General features: G+C 43.5%; 1 protein-coding gene across 1 annotated transcript in view; it reads right to left on the reverse strand.

Annotated features, from left to right (window-relative positions):
* Positions 1 to 618: 618 nt before the first annotated feature.
* The window catches only part of SEPSECS (Sep (O-phosphoserine) tRNA:Sec (selenocysteine) tRNA synthase), a 63,660-nt gene continuing 44,706 nt past the window's right edge, over positions 619 to 19,572 (reverse strand). Inside the window, exons 8-10 of the mRNA XM_089660031.1 lie at positions 16,946 to 17,039; positions 14,009 to 14,099; positions 619 to 4,450 (exon numbers count right to left, since the gene is read on the reverse strand). Coding sequence (XP_089516157.1) covers positions 4,147 to 4,450; positions 14,009 to 14,099; positions 16,946 to 17,039 — 489 coding nt within the window. The 3' untranslated portion in view covers positions 619 to 4,146. The remainder of the gene's footprint in view (positions 4,451 to 14,008; positions 14,100 to 16,945; positions 17,040 to 19,572) is intronic.

The raw sequence follows: 19,572 nt of genomic DNA on the forward strand, positions 1-19,572 counted from the left end.
CATCACAATCTTCCCTATTTGCTCAGGCAGATAAAGGAAGGCCTATAATATTACCAAAAAAAATATATACGTGCGTGATCTAAAATACTTTCAGGATGAATGGAATACATTTTCAGACATAGACGCTTACAGAATTTTCACAGGAAAATCCCTTCAACCTTCCCTCTGCTGGAGCATTTCTATCCTGCCAACATACTGACATGCGTTTTTTAATTACTTCCAGGAGAAAGCCAGCAGCTTGCAGAAAAAAGGTTCATGGCTCACAGCTAACTATTAAGGCCCCAAGTTTGTTTACATTCTGGTACTTCCATCACCATAGTAGTTATGACAGTAGCAGTAAAAGGGTTCAACACTCCCTGGATGTCAGGCTGAGTTCTGGCCCAGATCACAAGTTCTGACTACACTGGCTTTCTGCTTTTTCAGATCCATGACTGAAGGTTTTAAAGCCAGTGACAGCCAGGTAGCTATGATTTCCAGAAGGTCAGCAACGACAGCTCATATATTTCACTTCTAAAAAGTTTTCAGTCAATGACAGATGTTAAAATGGCTTGTGAAAACATGCAAATATCTACTTTTATTATACAAAAGATACAAATCTAAAAAGAACACAACACTGGATGAAGTGTAAAATATTTATTCAGGAAAAACAAAATCAGCTTCCTTGGACAGTGACCAGTAAGGGCAAAAAGGCACTTGGGTATTTTTAAAGCATGATCCAATTAATTTTCGTTTGTGTACAAACAGGCATAACCATAACCAAACCAGCAATAACTTAACGTGTAATTGAGGATGAGACTGCATAAAACTGTCCAGAACCTACAGTTTTCACACCAACCATACTGTCAGCAAAATAGCAAAAACAGCTTTGTACAAAGCATATATGGTTGTATGTCAAGATCTCCAGAGATGTTCATTTACCCATTATACAACCTATACAGACAGGATAGCCAGTCAGGGTATGGTTAGATGGACCTAAAACGAATTAAAAAGTTCTTCACTAAACTACTGCGAAGTACAGGAAAAAAAATTATCTAGAACAGAAGGTGTGTCAATTTCACTTCAGTTTATGGGAAAGGCAAAAAAGCATTATAAAAGGTTGAACTCTCTCATTTCACCCCCAAGCTATAGTTTTTAATAAATGGAACAATGATGCCCAATTAGCCAGCTACAACTGCAATTTGAAACAAATGATACTGCAATATTAGGCTGTGTCTGTGGCAGGGGCGGACTGACAACTCATGGGCCCCCCGGGCAATAGGAGATCATGGGACCCGTGTCCTTGCCCAAACTCAAAAAAGCCTATGAAAAAGGTACCAGGGGCATCTCATGGGGCCCCCTACTGACCCCGGGCCCTTGGGCAGTGCCCAAGTTTCCAAATGGTCAGTCCGCCCCTGGTCTGTGGTATATGCACCACCAATACCAAAAGCACAGTTGGCCATCAGGGCATACCTGTAGATACCTTTTCTATAATGCTTAAAATCGAAATATAATCCTAACAGGATTTCTTTAACACAAATTAACATGAGAAAGCAAATCATTAGAGGGAAAAAAAATGCAACAACATGCTTTTAGTAAATAATTTCCAATTATTAACAGCAGAGTGTATACTCACTTGTGACAGCACCTTGTCACACTGATGGAAATTTACTAAACCTGGAGGATGCAAAATCTGGTTCAGTTCTGCAGTAGATCTGCTAAAACTGGAGCACTCAGAATCTGGTGCAGCTGTGCATGGTAGCCAATTAGCTTCTAAATTCAGCTTTTTCAATTAGGCTTTGGCAATAAAACCTGGAAGCTGATTGGTTTCTGTGCAGAACTGAACTAGATTTGGCACCATCCAGTTTTAGTACATAACCCCCACTGCTTTTCGACATCACAGGAGCCTATCAGGACATTAAGGTTACTTTCACACTGATCCGCTGCAAAAACTCATAAGCGTTTTTTAAAGAACACGTGACTTAAAAACTGCATGAAAAATGCTTCTCAGAGGAGTTTTTGAGGCGCGTTCCATTGATTTCAATGGGAAGAGGCATTTTTATGGTGTTTTTTCTTTAACTCTTTAAATATGCCCCAAAGATGCTGCAAGTAGGAGTATTTACACCGCACCACAACGCCTCAGTATGAAAACATACATATATATAAATTCACATACATAGGGAAGCATCTTTCTTGAGCTTTTCGTAACGCACAAACGCTTCAAAAACTCCTCAGTGTGAAAGTAGCCTAATAGGCAAGAGTGGATGTGAATAACTGGCCAGACTGATGGGGGGTCATTTGCTAAAACTGCAAAGTCTGGTGCAGCTCTGCATAGTAATCAATCAGCTTCCAGGTTTTATAGTCAAAGCTTAATTGGACAAGGTGAAGTTAGAAGCGAATTGGCTACCATGCACAGCTTCACCAGATTCTGAGTGCACCAGTTTTAGTAAATCTACCCCATGGGGTCATCAGAGGACAAGGTCTAGGAACAGTGAAAGTTGTGCAATGGACAAAAAAATTGGTCAAAAGCAATTGCACAATGCTTACTGTGCTATATCATTCACAGTTGACTTGTCTCACACTGTGTAAAGATTAAAGGCGAAGTTCAACTTTTGGAACATGTTACATTCATATTTAGGGTGCAACATGTATTATGTTTCCAAGCACACCCTGCCCCTGGTAAAGCATGCAGGGAGCACAGGGGATCTGCCCACAGAGCTGTGTCATTTTTTCAGAGATCTGGGAATGAACAAACTACATGTCCCTTCTGTCATCACTGCTTACCACATTTGTAGTCCACTGATACTGCCTTCAGCATTCTAACTTAAAGCCCGCACAGAAGTATGAGCAGAAAATTGGAGGAAGTGTCTGCAAGAGTCTGACATTGCACACGGGATCCACTGATCACTGGTGCAATGCTTTTCAGGCTCCTCTATTTAAAAAAAAAAAAAAAAAAAAAAAAAAAAGCACATTTTTTTTCTTGTGAAAACATGTCCATTTATTATTTTTTAAACGGTGAACCTAGCCTTTTAGTTTCCTCTGTCTAGGTCTGCACTAAGAAGGCTCTTCAATACAACCAATGCATAAGTACATATCTTTGTGTATTAGAACATTCAAATGTAAAATACAACATTGGGCTTGTCCGCACCATCTCAGCAAAGATAAAGGGAAAACCTGCTATTTAACTTTCACCAAAATTGAGAATCTGTGATGCTATTATCACAGACAATCCATGTACTGTATGGCTGGTTAGAAACTGGTAGCAGTGGGTTATTTCACCTCCAAAATCTATGTAAGTGGTCTCTGATTTATAGGTCCTCAAGTATCAAACCGATCAGGTTCCAGCATTCACTTGAAGTTTAAGAGAAGTGTCTGTTTAATTGCTGTGGGCGACTCACTTTACTTTCAGAGTTCTAAGACCAAATTATATATTTTTTGCAGGACCTGTTTTAAAGTGATCCTTCTCTGATCTTCTGCAGAACTTCAGGGACTTTATGATGTATGCAGGTACCTGTGCTCTTTTTCACATCTCTCCCTGTATAAAGCCCTTTGGATCCCAGGATCTGGATGTAGGGTCTCAACTTCTGCTCAAGTTGAAGTAAACCTTGCCCACTGTCAGTCAGCTGTCAAATACTAGAGCTTTAATAAGCAGTAGCAGTGTCTCACAGCCCATGGTTGGGCAGTTAAGTTGGTAGAAGTCTGGAGGCGGGGGAGGGGGGTGTTATATTGACTTTGGGAGTAGTCAATGCCTACATACATGATTTTGTTTTCCCCCATAACTGATATTAGGATTTTTTCACGTTGTTTCCCTGGCTGATCAGGAATCATGAAGGGAAAGTACTGACTCCATAAAGTCAAAACCTGTTACTTGCCTAATAGGAGAGAACTACACGTTCATTTTAGAAATGTCCCAGGCTGGTTTGAATATGGATTTAAAATGGATGGAAATATGTTGCAAGCTGAATGACACATTTGTTGCAAATGTCTAAAAATGTCTTGCATGCCTTGGCAAAAAACTGCAGAGGATTTTTTTTTATTAGCTACAAACCAATTTCAACCAGAGGTTTTCCCTGAATTTTGGGTATGTATGATTAAGTACAAGCGTGGGCACAGTCAACTGCATTGCAGTTTGAAGAAATGTTCTTCAGCTTATAAATAATCCTTATCGTGTTAAGTCAATAGCTGCTGATCTTCAGCTTCCACTTGTAAAGATTCTGCGAGCTGCTGTGTTAACTCCGTGACATCCTCCTTTGTTGCCTGCAGATCACCCGCCATTTCAGCTCCTAAATGTTTCTCTTTCCTGCACAGCCTTAGGCACTTATCCAGTCTTTTGATGAATATGTCAACATCTCGCTTTTTAATGCCGATGGCAGAAGCTGCATTCAGGTACGCACATGGATAGTTATTACTGTGAGACATGAAACCCTTAAATGTGTACCCATTAACAGTCTGTGAAGTACCAAGTGGCACAACCCTGCAACAGGGACAAAAAAAAGAAAAAAAAAAAAAAAAAACAGAAAATGAAGGCACTTGGAAAAAAACAAAAATAAACTACATACAGAAGCATAATCTATAAGAGGGTAAAGAACTAATATAAGCTATTGACAGCACCATTTCTGTATTCAAAATCTAAAATTGTTATGACGGAATTGTAAACGAGGTCTTACCCTGAAAAGCCTGGGGCTTTTCAGGGTAAGCCTGAGCGGCTGCATATGGTTTGTGAAGTATATTTGGCACTAAAGGAAGTGTCCTTGAATACTGACAACTGCATTCCCTAGACCTATTGTCTTCCTGGAGGCCAAGTGTCCTAGGAACTGCAAAAAAATATTCAGCCCATAACTCTTAAATTTTTAGTAAATGTATGTGAAGTTCGATCTCCAAGCATTTCTCTTAGCAGTTCCACTGCCCAGTACAAAATATACATGAAGCAATTTCCCAATTTAAAATGAACTGGAAATCTACTGAAACCAGGTCAGAGGAATCATTTGGATTGGGACTTTTGCATCACAAGATTCACTAAGCTCAGCTCTACCCTAAGGCCCCTTTCAAATAGGCTGTTTTTTATCTGTCTGTTCCCATTGGCAAACAGCTGAAAAACTGTTTTTTTGTCCGATTCCCTTCAGGTCCTTTTGTAAACGGAACAAGCCTGAATTTTTGTTCCGTTAAAAAACAGAACGGACAAAAAACAGATGTAAATGGACAAACTGTCTCTTTTTGCATTGGTAGTGGATGTGAATAACTGATGTAAAATTGATGTAACGCTGATCTCGTTTCTTTGAAAAAACTGATGAGAAAAATGGAATGCCCTTGCAAAAGAGACCTTAGTCATGTTTTTGCTAAGAAAAATGGATTTCGTTTCCATCAGATAACATCCATTTTCAGTTCAGTTACGTTTCGTGTACATCCGTTTTTCATCTGTTTTAAATTTTTTGTCCGATTATGTTTTTTTTTTTTTAAAGAGAACAAACATGCAAACTTGTTCCATTTAAAAGAAAAATGGACCTGAACGGAAATGGAGGACAAACTGATGTAAACAGACAACGTCCATAGGAATATACTGTTGTCCATTTTGCGACCATCAACAGATGGATGAAAAATAGACAAAACGAATGACTGCGTGAAAGGGGAACTAAACCCATTAATTTAACAGTTTCAAAAACCAGTTCCCTTCCAGAAACATGCCAGGAACGTACCCATCACATGTGCTTGTGCGCTCAACCAAATTGTTAAACCATCAAATGGCTGATGTCACAACTGATCAACATGTGCAGCATCATGTTAGATGAAGATCAAACAGAGGCAAAGAAGCTTCCTAGGCTGAAAATGATAGGAGGTTTTAGTTCTGCTTTAACACTTCAAGGTAGTTCTTTACTTTACTTTCTACTGTAATGATAAACAAGGCTGCAGAGAAGGTGGGTAAGAGAGTGTAATGCCTATGAAATGTGATGGCCTTGGACCCTTTGTTTCTTGGGTAATTTTTACAATAAAGCATCGTTGCCCAGATGCCAGGAGCATGGGAAGTGACTGATGTCATTAATCTAGGCTAAAGGAACAGAGTCACCATTAAATCGCAAGACATTAGACTGCTTATAGCAAGATAAGAACTTGTTTGTGGGATTGAACGTGTTTATGACATCTAGTAATGTCACAATAGAAGATAAGAACCGGTTTAAAGATATCTACTTGCTTGAGAAGTTAAAAATCTTTAGGGTAGATGAGAATAAGTTTAGGGTAGATAAGAAGCTGATCTGAAGCAAAAGTGTGACTTTTTAGATAATGATGTTGATTCAATATACTAGAGTGGGTGTGGCACCCGCCCACTTTGGGAAAAGTGCCAGGAAAATGGTTTAAAAGCTGGGATTTTAAGCGGGATCGATTGGGAGCCTCCTAGTGACAGGGGACGCTCTGACGCTGGGACTCTTGCCAAGGCTATATGGGTTCATTGATTGGTCGCATTTACGGCTTCCCCGTGATCCCCTGTGCAGTATGGTTCCGATGGGATCTGTTCCTTCCCGCCTTCACATAGCTTTGGTAATGTATTAATTCTATGCTGTGACGCTGTCAAATAATGTGTCTATTTCATGCTGCAATACTCACATTATTATTGGTGTGTGTTATTATGCAGATTGTGATGACTATAAGATATATCCTCCTGTGTGTCGTGTGATAATAAAAGTGGAGGTTTTGACAGTGCAAGAATATTGCAGTTGGATTCTGTTATTTCTTGGAGTGCCGGGTGAATGCGAAGATGTGCCAGGGCAAGTGTTCACTTGTGGAGGGTCTTTCACATGCGTAGAATATGTAATGGTGTAAATGGTGTTAAAAGTACCTGTGTGTGACTACCTTGTTTGTTTGTAACGGCAAATGCTGGGTGCAATAACTAAAAGCAAATCATATACAGAGAGGTAGATGCTGTAATTTTATTTCATTGATAAACATCTTAATGTATTCCAAACGTACAGTATCATGCTTAAAGTGAAGTCAATGTAATGTTAAAAGTGACTAAGATAACTCTACTGATTAGGTCCAGGTACCACATGTACCTGTTCAAATCTTATCTTTCCGCGTGGCACTCCTGGATTCCAGTCAAGATAGAAAAATGGGAGTGTTGACCGGTTAATGAAGGGCATGCTTCTGGGCTCTTATCTCTGTTCTTCCTTCACAGCTTTGACCTGAAATAAGCATGTCCCCACACTTAATGTCAGGGATCGCGGCCCATGGAGCCGCGATCGCGGCTCCGTCCCTCGCGCATGCGCGGTGGCGGCAGATCGCGCCGGGACACAGGCACCAGGGCCCGGCGAGCCGCAGCTGACAGGACGCCGCGCATGCGCAGTAGGAGCCGCGGGCGCGCCTCAGGCGTCCAATGACAGCCGGGGGCGCGTCCTAGCCGGCCAATGACAGTGCAGGGCGCACTATTTAAAGATGCCCTGCACTGTCACAAGTTGCCGCAAGGTCTTCCTGTGATCCTGAAGTTCCTGTACCTTCGAGGACCCCGACAACGCTGTGCTGCCGGACACCATCTTGCCTTCTGGGAGTTTCCTCGCTCTACAAACGGAACTTCGCTCCCGGCTTCTCGATGCTTCCGTAGGATTACCAGTTCCGTCTGGGTCACCCCTCCAGAGCCAGGGGGGGCTGTTTTGGAAGGAAAACCGGATCATGGTCCCAGAAGAAGTGCGAACCTTGGTCCTGGGGCACTGCCACGACCATCCCATGGCGGGCCACTTCGGGGTAACGAAAACTCTGGATCTATTACGGCGCTCGTTCTGGTGGCCAGACATGATCAAGGATTGTGAGCATTACGTCCGAACTTGTCCCACCTGTCAAAGGAACAAGCCCTCCAGAACTAGGGCATGGGGACTGTTACGTCCATTGCCCATACCCAAGCGGTCCTGGCAGATGATAGCCATGGATTTCGTGGTCGAACTTCCACCATCCCAGGGCTACACTGCAATAATGGTGGTCGTCGACCGCTTTTCAAAGATGGCACATTTCGTGCCCTTGGAGAAGACCCCATGAGCACCAGAAACGGCACGGATCTTCATCAAGGAAGTGGTGAGGCTTCATGGGGTTCCCGAAGATATAGTGTCCGATCGGGGGGTCCAATTCACCTCCAGATTCTGGAAAGCCTTATGTAAATCGCTGGGAATCAAGCTATCGCTTTCATCCGCCTACCATCCACAGACCAACGGCCAAACTGAGAGGACCAACCAGACGATGGAACAATACTTGCGGTGCTACACGTCTTACCTCCAGGATGACTGGCTGTCGTTGCTGCCTTCCGCGGAATTCTCGTACAATAACTCGAGTCATTCAGCTACGGGTCAATCCCCGTTCTATGCCAATTACGGGTATCATCCCACATTCCTCCCTGACCTTATGCCTGAGAATCCGGTACCGGCATCTCAAGACATCTTGGAATTCCTTTCAGTCAATAACAAGACAATTCAGGAAGCCATCGCTAAAGCCCAAGAGGACAGTAAACGAGCATTCGACGGTAAGAGAAGAGGAGAATTACTGCTTCGACCAGGAGATCGGGTTTGGCTAGCAACAACCAATTTGAAGATGCTGTGCCCTTCAAGGAAGCTGGGACCCAAGTACATTGGCCCGTTTCCTGTAAAACGAGTCATCAACAGGGTGGCCTACGAGCTCGAGCTTCCGCAGACACTCAGGATACATCCTGTGTTCCATGTGTCCCTCCTGAAGCCATCTAGACCGGATCCCTTCCCGGACCGTGAATCTAGACCTCCCGAGGCAGTCACCATAGGTGACCAGGAGGAATATGAAGTGGAGACTGTCCTCAGTTGCCGAAGGAGGGGAGGCCAGACGCAGTTCCTGATAAAATGGAAGGGGTATGGTCCTGAGGAGAACTCATGGGAACCCGCCCGGAACGTTCACGCGCCCAGGCTCATCCGGGAGTTTTTTCGTGCTCACCCGCGGTGGAGAGATCAGTGGGGCTCCCGGAGGGTGCCCATTGGGGGGGGGCAATGTCAGGGATCACGGCCCATGGAGCCGCGATCGCGGCTCCGTCCCTCGCGCATGCGCGGTGGCGGCAGATCGCGCCGGGACACAGGCACCAGGGCCCGGCGAGCCGCAGCTGACAGGACGCCGCGCATGCGCAGTAGGAGCCGCGGGCGCGCCTCAGGCGTCCAATGACAGCCGGGGGCGCGTCCTAGCCGGCCAATGACAGTGCAGGGCGCACTATTTAAAGATGCCCTGCACTGTCACAAGTTGCCGCAAGGTCTTCTTGTGATCCTGAAGTTCCTGTACCTGCCTGAGACCCTGATTGACCCTGACTACGCTGCCTGCCCCTGTGATTGACCCGGATTGACCCTGACTATTCTGCCTGCCCCTGCGTTTTGACCTGGATTGACCCTGACTATTCTGCCTGCTCCTGCGTTTGACCCGGATTGCCCTGACCATTCTACGGATTGATACCCCCTGCTGACCCTGCGTGTGACCCGACTACTCTTGGCCTACCGATTCTGTACCCCGCTTACCCTCACGGGCTCACGATCAGTTGTTACCCTGCTAGGGCCGTTAGCCACTTCACATCTGGCTCTCCCGGTACCTGTCCCCAAAGGTCTCCTCGGCCACTGGGGGGCCTGCTTGGAGGTCGTGACCTGGCCCGGGACTGTTTTAAGTCCATCCCCACCATCAGGGGCCCTGGTGAAAGCACAGCCCGGGCTTAGACCCCACGCTCTGAGTAGGTCCGCCAGTTGGCAGCCTGAGGCACCACCGGCGGATCATAACACTTAAGCTGATGCTGGCTTCTTCTTCCAGGTCAGTAGAGGAAAAAAAAAAAAAATAGAGGAGACAACCCCAGACCTTGTACCTTCAAAAATGAGCAAGAAGCTCCCATATTTCTCCCCTGAAAGGCTCCCTTTACCATTATCATGCCATAAGACAGGGTCAATTATATAAAATACCCAGGTCTTAAATGGTCAGACTCTATACTTACCTTTCCAAAGCCTATATCTTGAAATGCCACCTCTTTGCTGCTCCCTGGCTGCGGCATATATTCCACATTTTGGTTGTGTAGAATACTTGGTCCTCGACTGCTAACTGTGGTTCCTCTGGTGGGCTCATACATCAATACAAGACTTTGGGCCAGTGGATGAAACCACAGCATGTAGCAGGGGAAAAAGGTGTTCTACAAATCTGAGGGGGCTGAATACCCGCTGCGGCAAGGGACAGCGAAGAGGCTGCGTTTCAACACACAGGCCTGCTAGTATAAATCCTATTTTTTTTTTTTACAACTTGACCACTGTGTAAGGATGAACCCCTTTAATTAGAAAAAAAACAGTACCTATTGCCAATTGACTTTATAGCTGGCCAACGCAATATATTCTCTCATAAAGGAATCAAGTGCTCAGAGAAGTATGGATAATGCCACTACTGACCTCTCTTCCTCAAAATGTTAGTTGCCTGGTTGTCATGTTGATCTAGTTACCTCAAAACTGAGTGACAAGCAATTAATCAGCAGCAAGAAAATTTAGATTTCCCAACATGCATTCTTGTTCTAGACCAACGACTCACAAAGCATTGAAGCCACTGGATTAGCATGACAATGATGTAGCAAGCATTTTCAAAAGCAGGTCAGGAACAGGCTTGTTTATACTTCCACTGTGTAAGGCTACGTTCACACTAGCCTTGTGTTCAGGCGGCAGAGAGGCGTTTGGGAAGCGTTTTTACCGCTTCCCAAACGCCTCTGCCAATTCTGCACATTACAGCACATGGTGCTGTTCTAACGGGAGCGTTTGCGTCGCGTCGCGGCAAAACGGACGCCTCTGGACGAGTCAGGAGGCTTTGAAGCGTCCTATTCTCGTCTATGGTGCCGCTCCGCAAACGCCCGGCCGGCGTTTGCGGTGCGGTTGCGACGCGGTTGCGGGGCGTTTGCGGAGCGGTAACACCACTCAAACTGCATTATAGGCGTTTGTGGGGCGTTATTAACGCTCGGCAAACGCCTAGCAACCGCCGCTAAACCGCGCATGCGGCGTTTGCGGAGCGTTTGCCGAGCGTTAAAAAACGCTCCGCAAACGCCGGACCAACGCTTGCCAAACGCTATAGGGGCGTTTGGCAAGCGTTGGCAAAACAGCCTAGTGTGAACGAGCCCTAAATGTCACTTTTAATTGTCTTGAAGATTACTTCCATATGACCAGATTTCTGCTCATGGTACAAAAGATATGCTATCATGTTGTGTGTGTTTGAGATATTTCTCATTAGAAGGACCTAACAAAGATGCACTGTTTAAATGACCACACGAACCTCCCATGTCCTGGATCTGTTTACCAGCATTGAGTAGGAAGTGTGTCAGCTGCTGAGCATCCCAGCATTACGGAGACATTACCACCTCAGCTGAATCTGATCTGCCAGACTGCTGTACGAAGAGATGGCCAATGTGTGGATACAGCAGTTTTCTCTGGAGCAGGGAAACTCAGAACAATTCAGTGTAATGAAGCATTTCACCCTGAAGTGCAAATGTTTCTCAAGGCCATTGGAGACCAGAAAATCATTCAGACTTGCAAATCACACTGGAGCCAAAAACAATGTACCTAGATTATATTGAAATGTCAGTTACCATTTAAAGGAAAAAACAAACAAAAAACCCCACAAACATCTGACAGTACAGAAGTACAGGCATTACACACCTGTAAGGTATAAAAAAAAAACAAAAACAAAACTACAATAGTTTTATACTAGCTGGAATTGTACGTGCTAAACTCAAAATAAAATCATCCCAAGGCTTTGAGGCTCCATTCGAAAATACATGTGTTTGCCTCAGCTAGGAAGAGCCCATGCAGATCAATCCCCAGGTTGCAACAATGATGTCAGATGATCTGGATATCTGTTTTCAATGACATGCATCAAATGCTTACATAAGTGAATGCAATGTTGTGCGAATTTTTAGCGATCACAAACATGAAAGACAATCTAACCTTAATGTTACACCAACGATTTATGTAAATTATTTCCCCCTCAGAGTGCATCACACTGAATTGCTCAGAGTAAGGTGTTGTAAATTTGAGCTTGAGCTAAAGCTCTGTAAATAGGCTTTTTCAGCAAAAGCAACAGCCTCATATTTACAGAACTAAATATTTTTGGACAATTTTTTTTTTATGACCATGATAAAGAAAATATATAAAAATGATAAAAGATATGTGTTTCCTTTAAAATGATTGTCACTCAAGCAATTAAAAAAAAGCCACCCAGAAAAGGAGAATAATCATACTTACCTGTCCCAGAGCTACACTGGCTGAAGAATCTTCAATACTTCCTGGTGTGTCAAATACCTGCATCCCCTGCTGCAGCTTTGCAGGAAGACACTAGTGACATAGTGGGTGGAAGCACAGCACTACAGCAGGAGACGCTGAAGATTCTTCACCCAGTATACTAGACAATGAGAGGAAAGATTGGAGGCACGGATGGTGGGATGTGTACTATTACTGCTCTTTTACAGGCTGCCATTTTTAAATCTTTTATTTTTGGCTAATCAAATATCGCTGTAAGGACTCCACTAGAACATTTCTGTCACATGTTAAGTTATTATTGCTGCTATATTATTTCTTAGACTTGTTTTCTTGCTTAGAAGTAGGTTTGTGATTATTGCCATGCTGAAAACATTGTGTGAACTTTAAGTACCAGTGCCATGTATAAAAATGGGTGAAGATAGATAGATAGATAGATAGATAGATAGATAGATAGATAGATAGATCTTACTATCTAATAGCAGTTTTCAGCCACTGATCTACAAATTCTCAGTCACGCTGTTCATCATTATGCTGATAATCTCTGGAAGATTTTGCCCTCTTCATAATCAGGGCATTTTTGCTATTCAAACACTGCTATTTTAAAGAGGAGCTTCAGTCATTTTTGTGTTTATTGAAAGTCAGCAGCTACAATAACTGTACCTGCTGACTTTTAATAAACACACACTCACCTGTCCCAGGATCCAATGATGTTCTCACCTATGCCATTCCTTCCCTTGGTCTTCTGTCCCTGGCGCCAGCATCTCAACTGTGGGCACCAGGCTGTGACAGCTTCACAGCCACGTGCCCACTGCACATGCGCGAGCCATGCTGTGCATTGTGAATGGTCTTACAGTCTACTGGGACATGTGGCGTGTCCCAGAAGACTGCAAGGAGCGAAGGGGAGAGGAAAAACTTTTGTCAAAACCAGGTACCACTCCACTCCCACCACCAAAAAAGTGCCATGAAGGGGGGATGGGCATAAAGCAGAATTTACCCTTTTGAGTGGAGCTCTGCTTTAACTGCCAATTGCTTGGTTATTCAACACTGTACCCAAATGAAATTTATATTCTTTTTTTTCACAGAAATAACTTTCTTTTGGTATTTATTCACCACTGGGTGTTTTATTTTTTGCTATACAAACAAAAAAAAACAAAAAAAAAAAAGTTTCTTAGTTTTTGTTATAAAATTTTGCAAACTAATAATCTTTCTTCATAAAATAAGGCTATAATGTATTCCGTTACACTTCGTTGGTAAACCCCCCAAATCAATCTATATTATTTAGTCTGTGTGAAAGTTATATAGTGTGTGTCGCTGTGTGGGGTGGACACAATGGTCACGGTATCGAGGGGAGCGTGCTAGTGCACAGTTCCACAATTACGCACAGGTACGTCGCTGTGTGGGGTGGACACAATGGTCACGGTATCGAGGGGGGCGTGCTAGTGCACAGTTCCACAATTACGCACAGGTACGTCGCTGTGTGGGGTGGACACAATGGTCACGGTATCGAGGGGAGCGTGCTAGTGCACAGTTCCACAATTACGCACAGGTATGCCGCTGTGTCTGTACATGCTGCCTGCAGAAAAAGTACTGTGGGCGGGACAGCAAGTGGTTAAGGAGACAATTAGACATAGATGTATTTTTAGGAGTTTATCTGCAAACAAATGGGCTATTGTGGCCATGTTATTCTAGGAAAAAAAGCACATTAAAAAAGTATACATCTATTAAATAAAACTTACTGTGTAAATAGAACATCATAGAACAAACGTTTGTTAGAGGCCACTTACCTTGCCCCAGACACCTGTCTTGTGAAAAGCATAGATCCCAACTGAGTAATGGCTGTCCCGCCCTCATAATTCAGATTCTTCAGAGACATAGCTGATTGCCGCACATATAAAGACAGTAAAATAAAAATGTAAGGATTTCTATATATATATAGCTTATGCTACCTGGGTTTTTCTTCCCCACAGGTGTTACTAGATCCTATGTTACTAATTATATAGAATAATCCAGTTTTAGCTTTTGGAAATCCATCACACTTAAAGCAGGAGGAGTTGGAGAGACAAAAAAAACAAAAAAAAAAAAAAAATCTAGGATTGAGGTAATCAAAGCTATTGGAATGACCTCCACAGGTTCTTCTTCTCCCAAACAACTATGTTACAAACTTTATTCTGAATCATATTATTCCATTAAATTTAAAGTATAACTAAAGATAAAACTGTTCTCATCAAAAATGAAAGTAAAAGAAAATCAACATTTTTGGTTTGTCCCCAGACTGTGAATAAATGGGAAATCTGGTGACACTAGTTCTGGTGACAACCAGGGATTCCTTCTCACTGTGTTGGCTATGGGACAGGAAGTGAAGAGAATTCTCCCCGATGGGACATAGATGGCAAACAAAATCTTACAGAGTTATTACCCTCCCTTACTTTATCCAAACTGAAACAAAAATTGTTGCCTTTAGTTCTACTTTAAAGAGCATATAAATCCAACATTTCATATTCCTGATATGTGATTGCTGTACCATGTACTTTTTGACTTTTTCTCTAAACTCCCTTTATAAGCATAGAATAGCTTAGGTAACAATTCAGCAGAGTGAAGGCTTACACAACATGTCCCATACATCTCAAAAAGAATTCTGTACCATGTACTTGTAGGAAAACGTATCCTGTTCTCTTTGTATTGCTTCCTGTGTGTGAAATCCCCGATGTTCCTGCCAGTCTCTCCGCTTTCCTATTAAAAACTGACCGCACTAAGCATGAGACCACACAATGGTCAGTTCTATAGGTATGCTCAGATCTCAGCCCGCTCTCCTTCAATGATCAGACTGGTCCTGACACCCCCCTCCCCCACAGCCATTCACTGGGAAGATCAGTGCACTGCTGTATCTGTTTAGAGGAATAAACTGTAATACTTCCCTTATTCCTTGCTCCGACAGGCACTCTCATTCTGTGTGACAGGTCCCCAAAGCCTCTTCCCTTCGGCACTTCAGCCAGCAGTCCTGCACTGTATGTGAGGATGGCAAGGGCCCGCTCACAACCCAGATCAGAGCATTGAAGAGAAAAGGAAAGTGTCAGCTTCCCGGAGAGCAAGGAATACGGTATTAAAGCTTATTCTGCTAATATCCATACTTAACCTTTGAAATGAAGGAGGACCGCACTGAAAATGTATTTTTTTTTTACTGTTCAGCTTTAATTTGTATTTGAATACTTTCATCTTATTAATACTAAAAAAAAGTCTAACAATGCACAGTGGGTTATCAAAGACCATTTGTACTCAGCTCTCAGTCTGGACATAATGGCAAGTGCAATCAATAGACCCATTTTACATGGAGCTGTGTAAATGCTTTGTACTGGTAAAAGACATTCATTGTGGCAGACATAAAGAACACAGAATTTATTTTATTTTTTTTTCTTCTGAAAACCCAACTTCACTTCACTTGAAAATAAATATTGTCCAAGGGTTTTTTCAAAATAGGATTTCATAAAATCAGCTCTGGCTGAAATACTCATCTTTCGGTGCCGTTTTTCCATAGACGTACCACTCTGTCAAGTGCGGTTGGCCCTCCTCCGGGTGGACTGACACCCAGCATCTTTTATCCCACTTCTTGTGAGCTCAGGATGTCAAGCACCTGTCCCCTAAGTGGAAGTGTTCCCTGCAGGATTCAGGACCTGCCTACTGACCAGGGGAAGATGAGATATATGTCATGTCACCAGATCAGATAAATGAAATGGTACATATACCAAAAAAGTATTTTGTTATTTTAGCCAAAATGGGGTTAGCGGTGGAGGGGTTGGTCAGAGGAGTTTCCAACCTGGAGTAGGGCTTTTAAATTTTGATGGTAAATTCACATAAAAATTATCTAGGTTTTGGGTGGATGCTTGCAATTTGAAGCCCAGTGGCTTGTTTCCCAGGTTCAAACTTCAAACCCAAGAATTGTTAAAATGCAAATTTAAACACCATATACACCTCAACACTAAGCTGTTAATCAGAAAAAACAACAAAACAAGCTGCTGCACCAAACCGTGTCTGAATACGAGACTGCTAAAAACTTTTATAAACAACCGGTGCACATGCCCCTTTATTATTATTTATTACAGGTACTTGTACAGCGCCATCAATTTACACCATGCTTTACATATATATTGTACATTCACATCAGTCCCTAACCCTCAAGAGGCATACAATCTAAAATCCCTAACTTACATTCATACATACACATACTAGGGACAATTTAGACAGGATCCAATTAACCTACCAGCATGTCTTTGGAGTGTGGGAGGAAACTGGAGTACCCGGAGGAAACCCACACAGACACAGGGAGAGCATGCAAACTCCAGGCAGGTGGGCCATGGTTGGGATTCAAACCAACGACCCTAGTACTACCAGGCAGAAGTGCTAACCATTTAGCCACTGCGCTGCCCACTTTAAATAAAATCAATTCATCAAAAATATTCAATTGAGGTGCCTATACCAAAATGTGTGCCTAAAGATCCATCCAAAATAAATAAATAAAAATATATTATATAAAAATCATAAAGAAAAAAAAAAAAAATCAGCAATTCATACTCTTACTAAAACAAATGATCTCAAACAAAAGGAGATCTCAAAGCGCTTTAGCTGTCATACAGCAAGTGTTTTCTTATGGCTTGCTCCGGAAGTCGATCACACCAACATCACCGAGAACACCGCTGACCAATCAACCCATTATTAGCTCAACTTACCCAGTGAAATTGGATTGTGTGGCGTCTCTAGTAAGTGCTCATTGTGCTTTGCTGCAAGTGCCTTCAATTCACTGGACAGATATGTAAACATTTCCTACAAGAAAAAAAGCTTTTTTATCATAGTGAACACAGAACACAGTCTCACTCATGAAAGAGCTAAATAAATTAGCAAAAGATCCAATGACTGAAAACTCATTTACTCCATGTATACCTATACACAGTAAGGGTCCATGCACACCATACAAAAAAAAAAAAAAAAAAGAAAAAGGCAGTTCCCTATACAGATAAAAAAAGCTTGTAGCACATGCATTTAGGTACATTCAGCATTTTTGTTCTGCCAGAAAACTCCCAAAAAATGAAATCCAGAAAGGTTTTTTTTCTGTCTCTAAAATGCTGAGCTTTAACTATGCCTCAGGTTCCGGTGCCGTATGGAGAGGAGGTGAGCTGTCCCTGCTCCCACTGCCCTCCTCCGCTGCTACAGTATTAAGCCTGCGATAACTCAGGGGCTGACCCCCCCCCCCTTCCCACAAATGGCATAAGGGGACCTCATGGACTGCTTTGCTGAGCGATCCCAAGACGCTCCTCTACAGTCCCCCGCCTGTCACAGGCGGGCGCTCCTAACTCACATGCTGACACATGCAGAATACAAGGAAGCCACAGCCCCCTGCTTTCCAGCCTCCTGACCCTGCCTCACCAGAGGGCATTGCCCATGCAGTCATGGCTCTCCTAACACCTACTCTCACGGCAGCGGTCGATAGTGCTATTCGTAAAGGGCTAAAACAGCTTCATAAAGATCTCCGTGTCCAGGCTCAGCACATTACTCAGGTGGAAGATAGGATCTCCTCCATTGAAGATGGCTCATTGGCTGTTTCTGCCAATGTAGTCAGACTCACTGCAGTCCAAAGAGATCTTCAAGATAAGGAAGAACATCTTGAAACCCGCTCACGGCGGAACAATCTGCGCATCATAGGTCTGGCTGAAACGTATTCTCCCTCCATGCTGATCAACGTTTGTGCTACGTCCATTCTGGAGTAACTAGGCCTGCGGTATCCTTGTGTAGTTGAAAGGGCCCACCGTATTAGCCCACTGTCTGCTTATCGTCCTAAACCTAGGTCGGTGATTGTACGCTACCTGAACTACGAGTATAAACAGGCCATCCTTCAGAAATTTCAACACATACATGCTTTATCTGTAGACGGGCACCAACTGCTCGTTTGCGGACTACTCGATGGAGGTTATGTGCCAATGCAAGGCCTTCTCTGCGATTTGCTCCACTCTCTATCACAAGCAGGTTAAATTCACTCTGGAATATCCTACTATCCTCCATATTCAACCAGCAGATGGAGATAGGCAATCTTTCACCTCGTCATCAGAAGCAGAGCATTATCTCAATAACATCCCGGAAGCAGCCATGGATCAAAGTCCTTCTTCTGCACAGTCTTCCTCCTCCCCCCAAAGGGGAAATTCCGCACCCTTCCAGAACCAGTCAAGTCCTCAAAAACCACCTCATAAATGGGTGCGCTTTGGTCAGACCGAAGACTGCTGTTACCCGCTGGTTTTCCTTGTTTTTCTATCCCCTTAGGTAGACGAAGAGGGTTCTCAGGTTTTTTTTCCCCCTTTTGCTCCTCCTCCTCCCAGCCCTACCCCCTCCCTCCTCTCACCCCCCCCCCCCATTGTTTTCTAGTACCATGGCGGAGTGTTAAGTGCGGGAGCTTTGTTAGGATGTTCTATGCAGAAAAAAAAGTGAAGTTCTTGGTTTGTTCCTGGTTTACCTGGGAAGACTCTCCATATTTATTCACAAAGTTCAGCTTTTATTGTTTTGCCTTGTTGACTTTCACTGTTGCATTTCCCTAGGAACGGTTTATTGTCCTGATCAACCTGGACTCACTGGGGTGATGCCTGGCGTGGTTCTGCCTTATCAAGGGCCTTATCCTATTTCCATACTGTGACAGACATGGCTCCATCTGATGACAGGGATCACCTGAAGGTAATCTCATGGAATATTAAGGGGCTACGCTCACCAAACAAGCGTATGCAAGTCCTACGCCATTTAAAACATTTGGGGGCAGATGTGGCTCTTTTGCAGGAGACACATCTCTCCGAAAGCGATCTTTCCAGTCTTTCGAGACTTTGGGCTGGCCAGGTGTATAGTTCTCCGGCCTTGGGTCGTAAGGCAGGGGTCGCTATACTGTTCCATAAAAATTTATGTTACACTGTTCGCTCTGTCAATTCTGATTCTGAGGGTCGCAAACTTACTGTCCATATTACTATTGCCTCTTGTGACATTGCTATCTCCAATCTATATGCCCCCAATTCTCCATGGCAAAACTTTTACCAGGGTTTGATTCCATAGGCCTTACAAATTCCGGAATTCTATCATAACCTGGGTGGGGACTTCAACACAGTCATGCACAGCAATATTGATCGAACAAGGAACTGTTCCACACAACATCCCAGACAACTGCCTCAGCCTCTCCCCTCCACTGCTTTAGCACAATCTATCAATATGCTTAACCTTCATGACGTATAGTGCCTTCAACACCCGACGGATCGGGACTATACGTTCTATTCATCCCCATATGACTCCTTTTCTTGCATCGACTACTTTTTCTGCTCACAGTCTCTCT

This window comes from Staurois parvus, unplaced genomic scaffold (genome assembly GCF_062004578.1).
Source record: "Staurois parvus isolate SC_StPar_1 unplaced genomic scaffold, SC_StPar_1.0 ptg001199l, whole genome shotgun sequence".
Classification (NCBI taxonomy): domain Eukaryota; kingdom Metazoa; phylum Chordata; class Amphibia; order Anura; family Ranidae; genus Staurois; species Staurois parvus.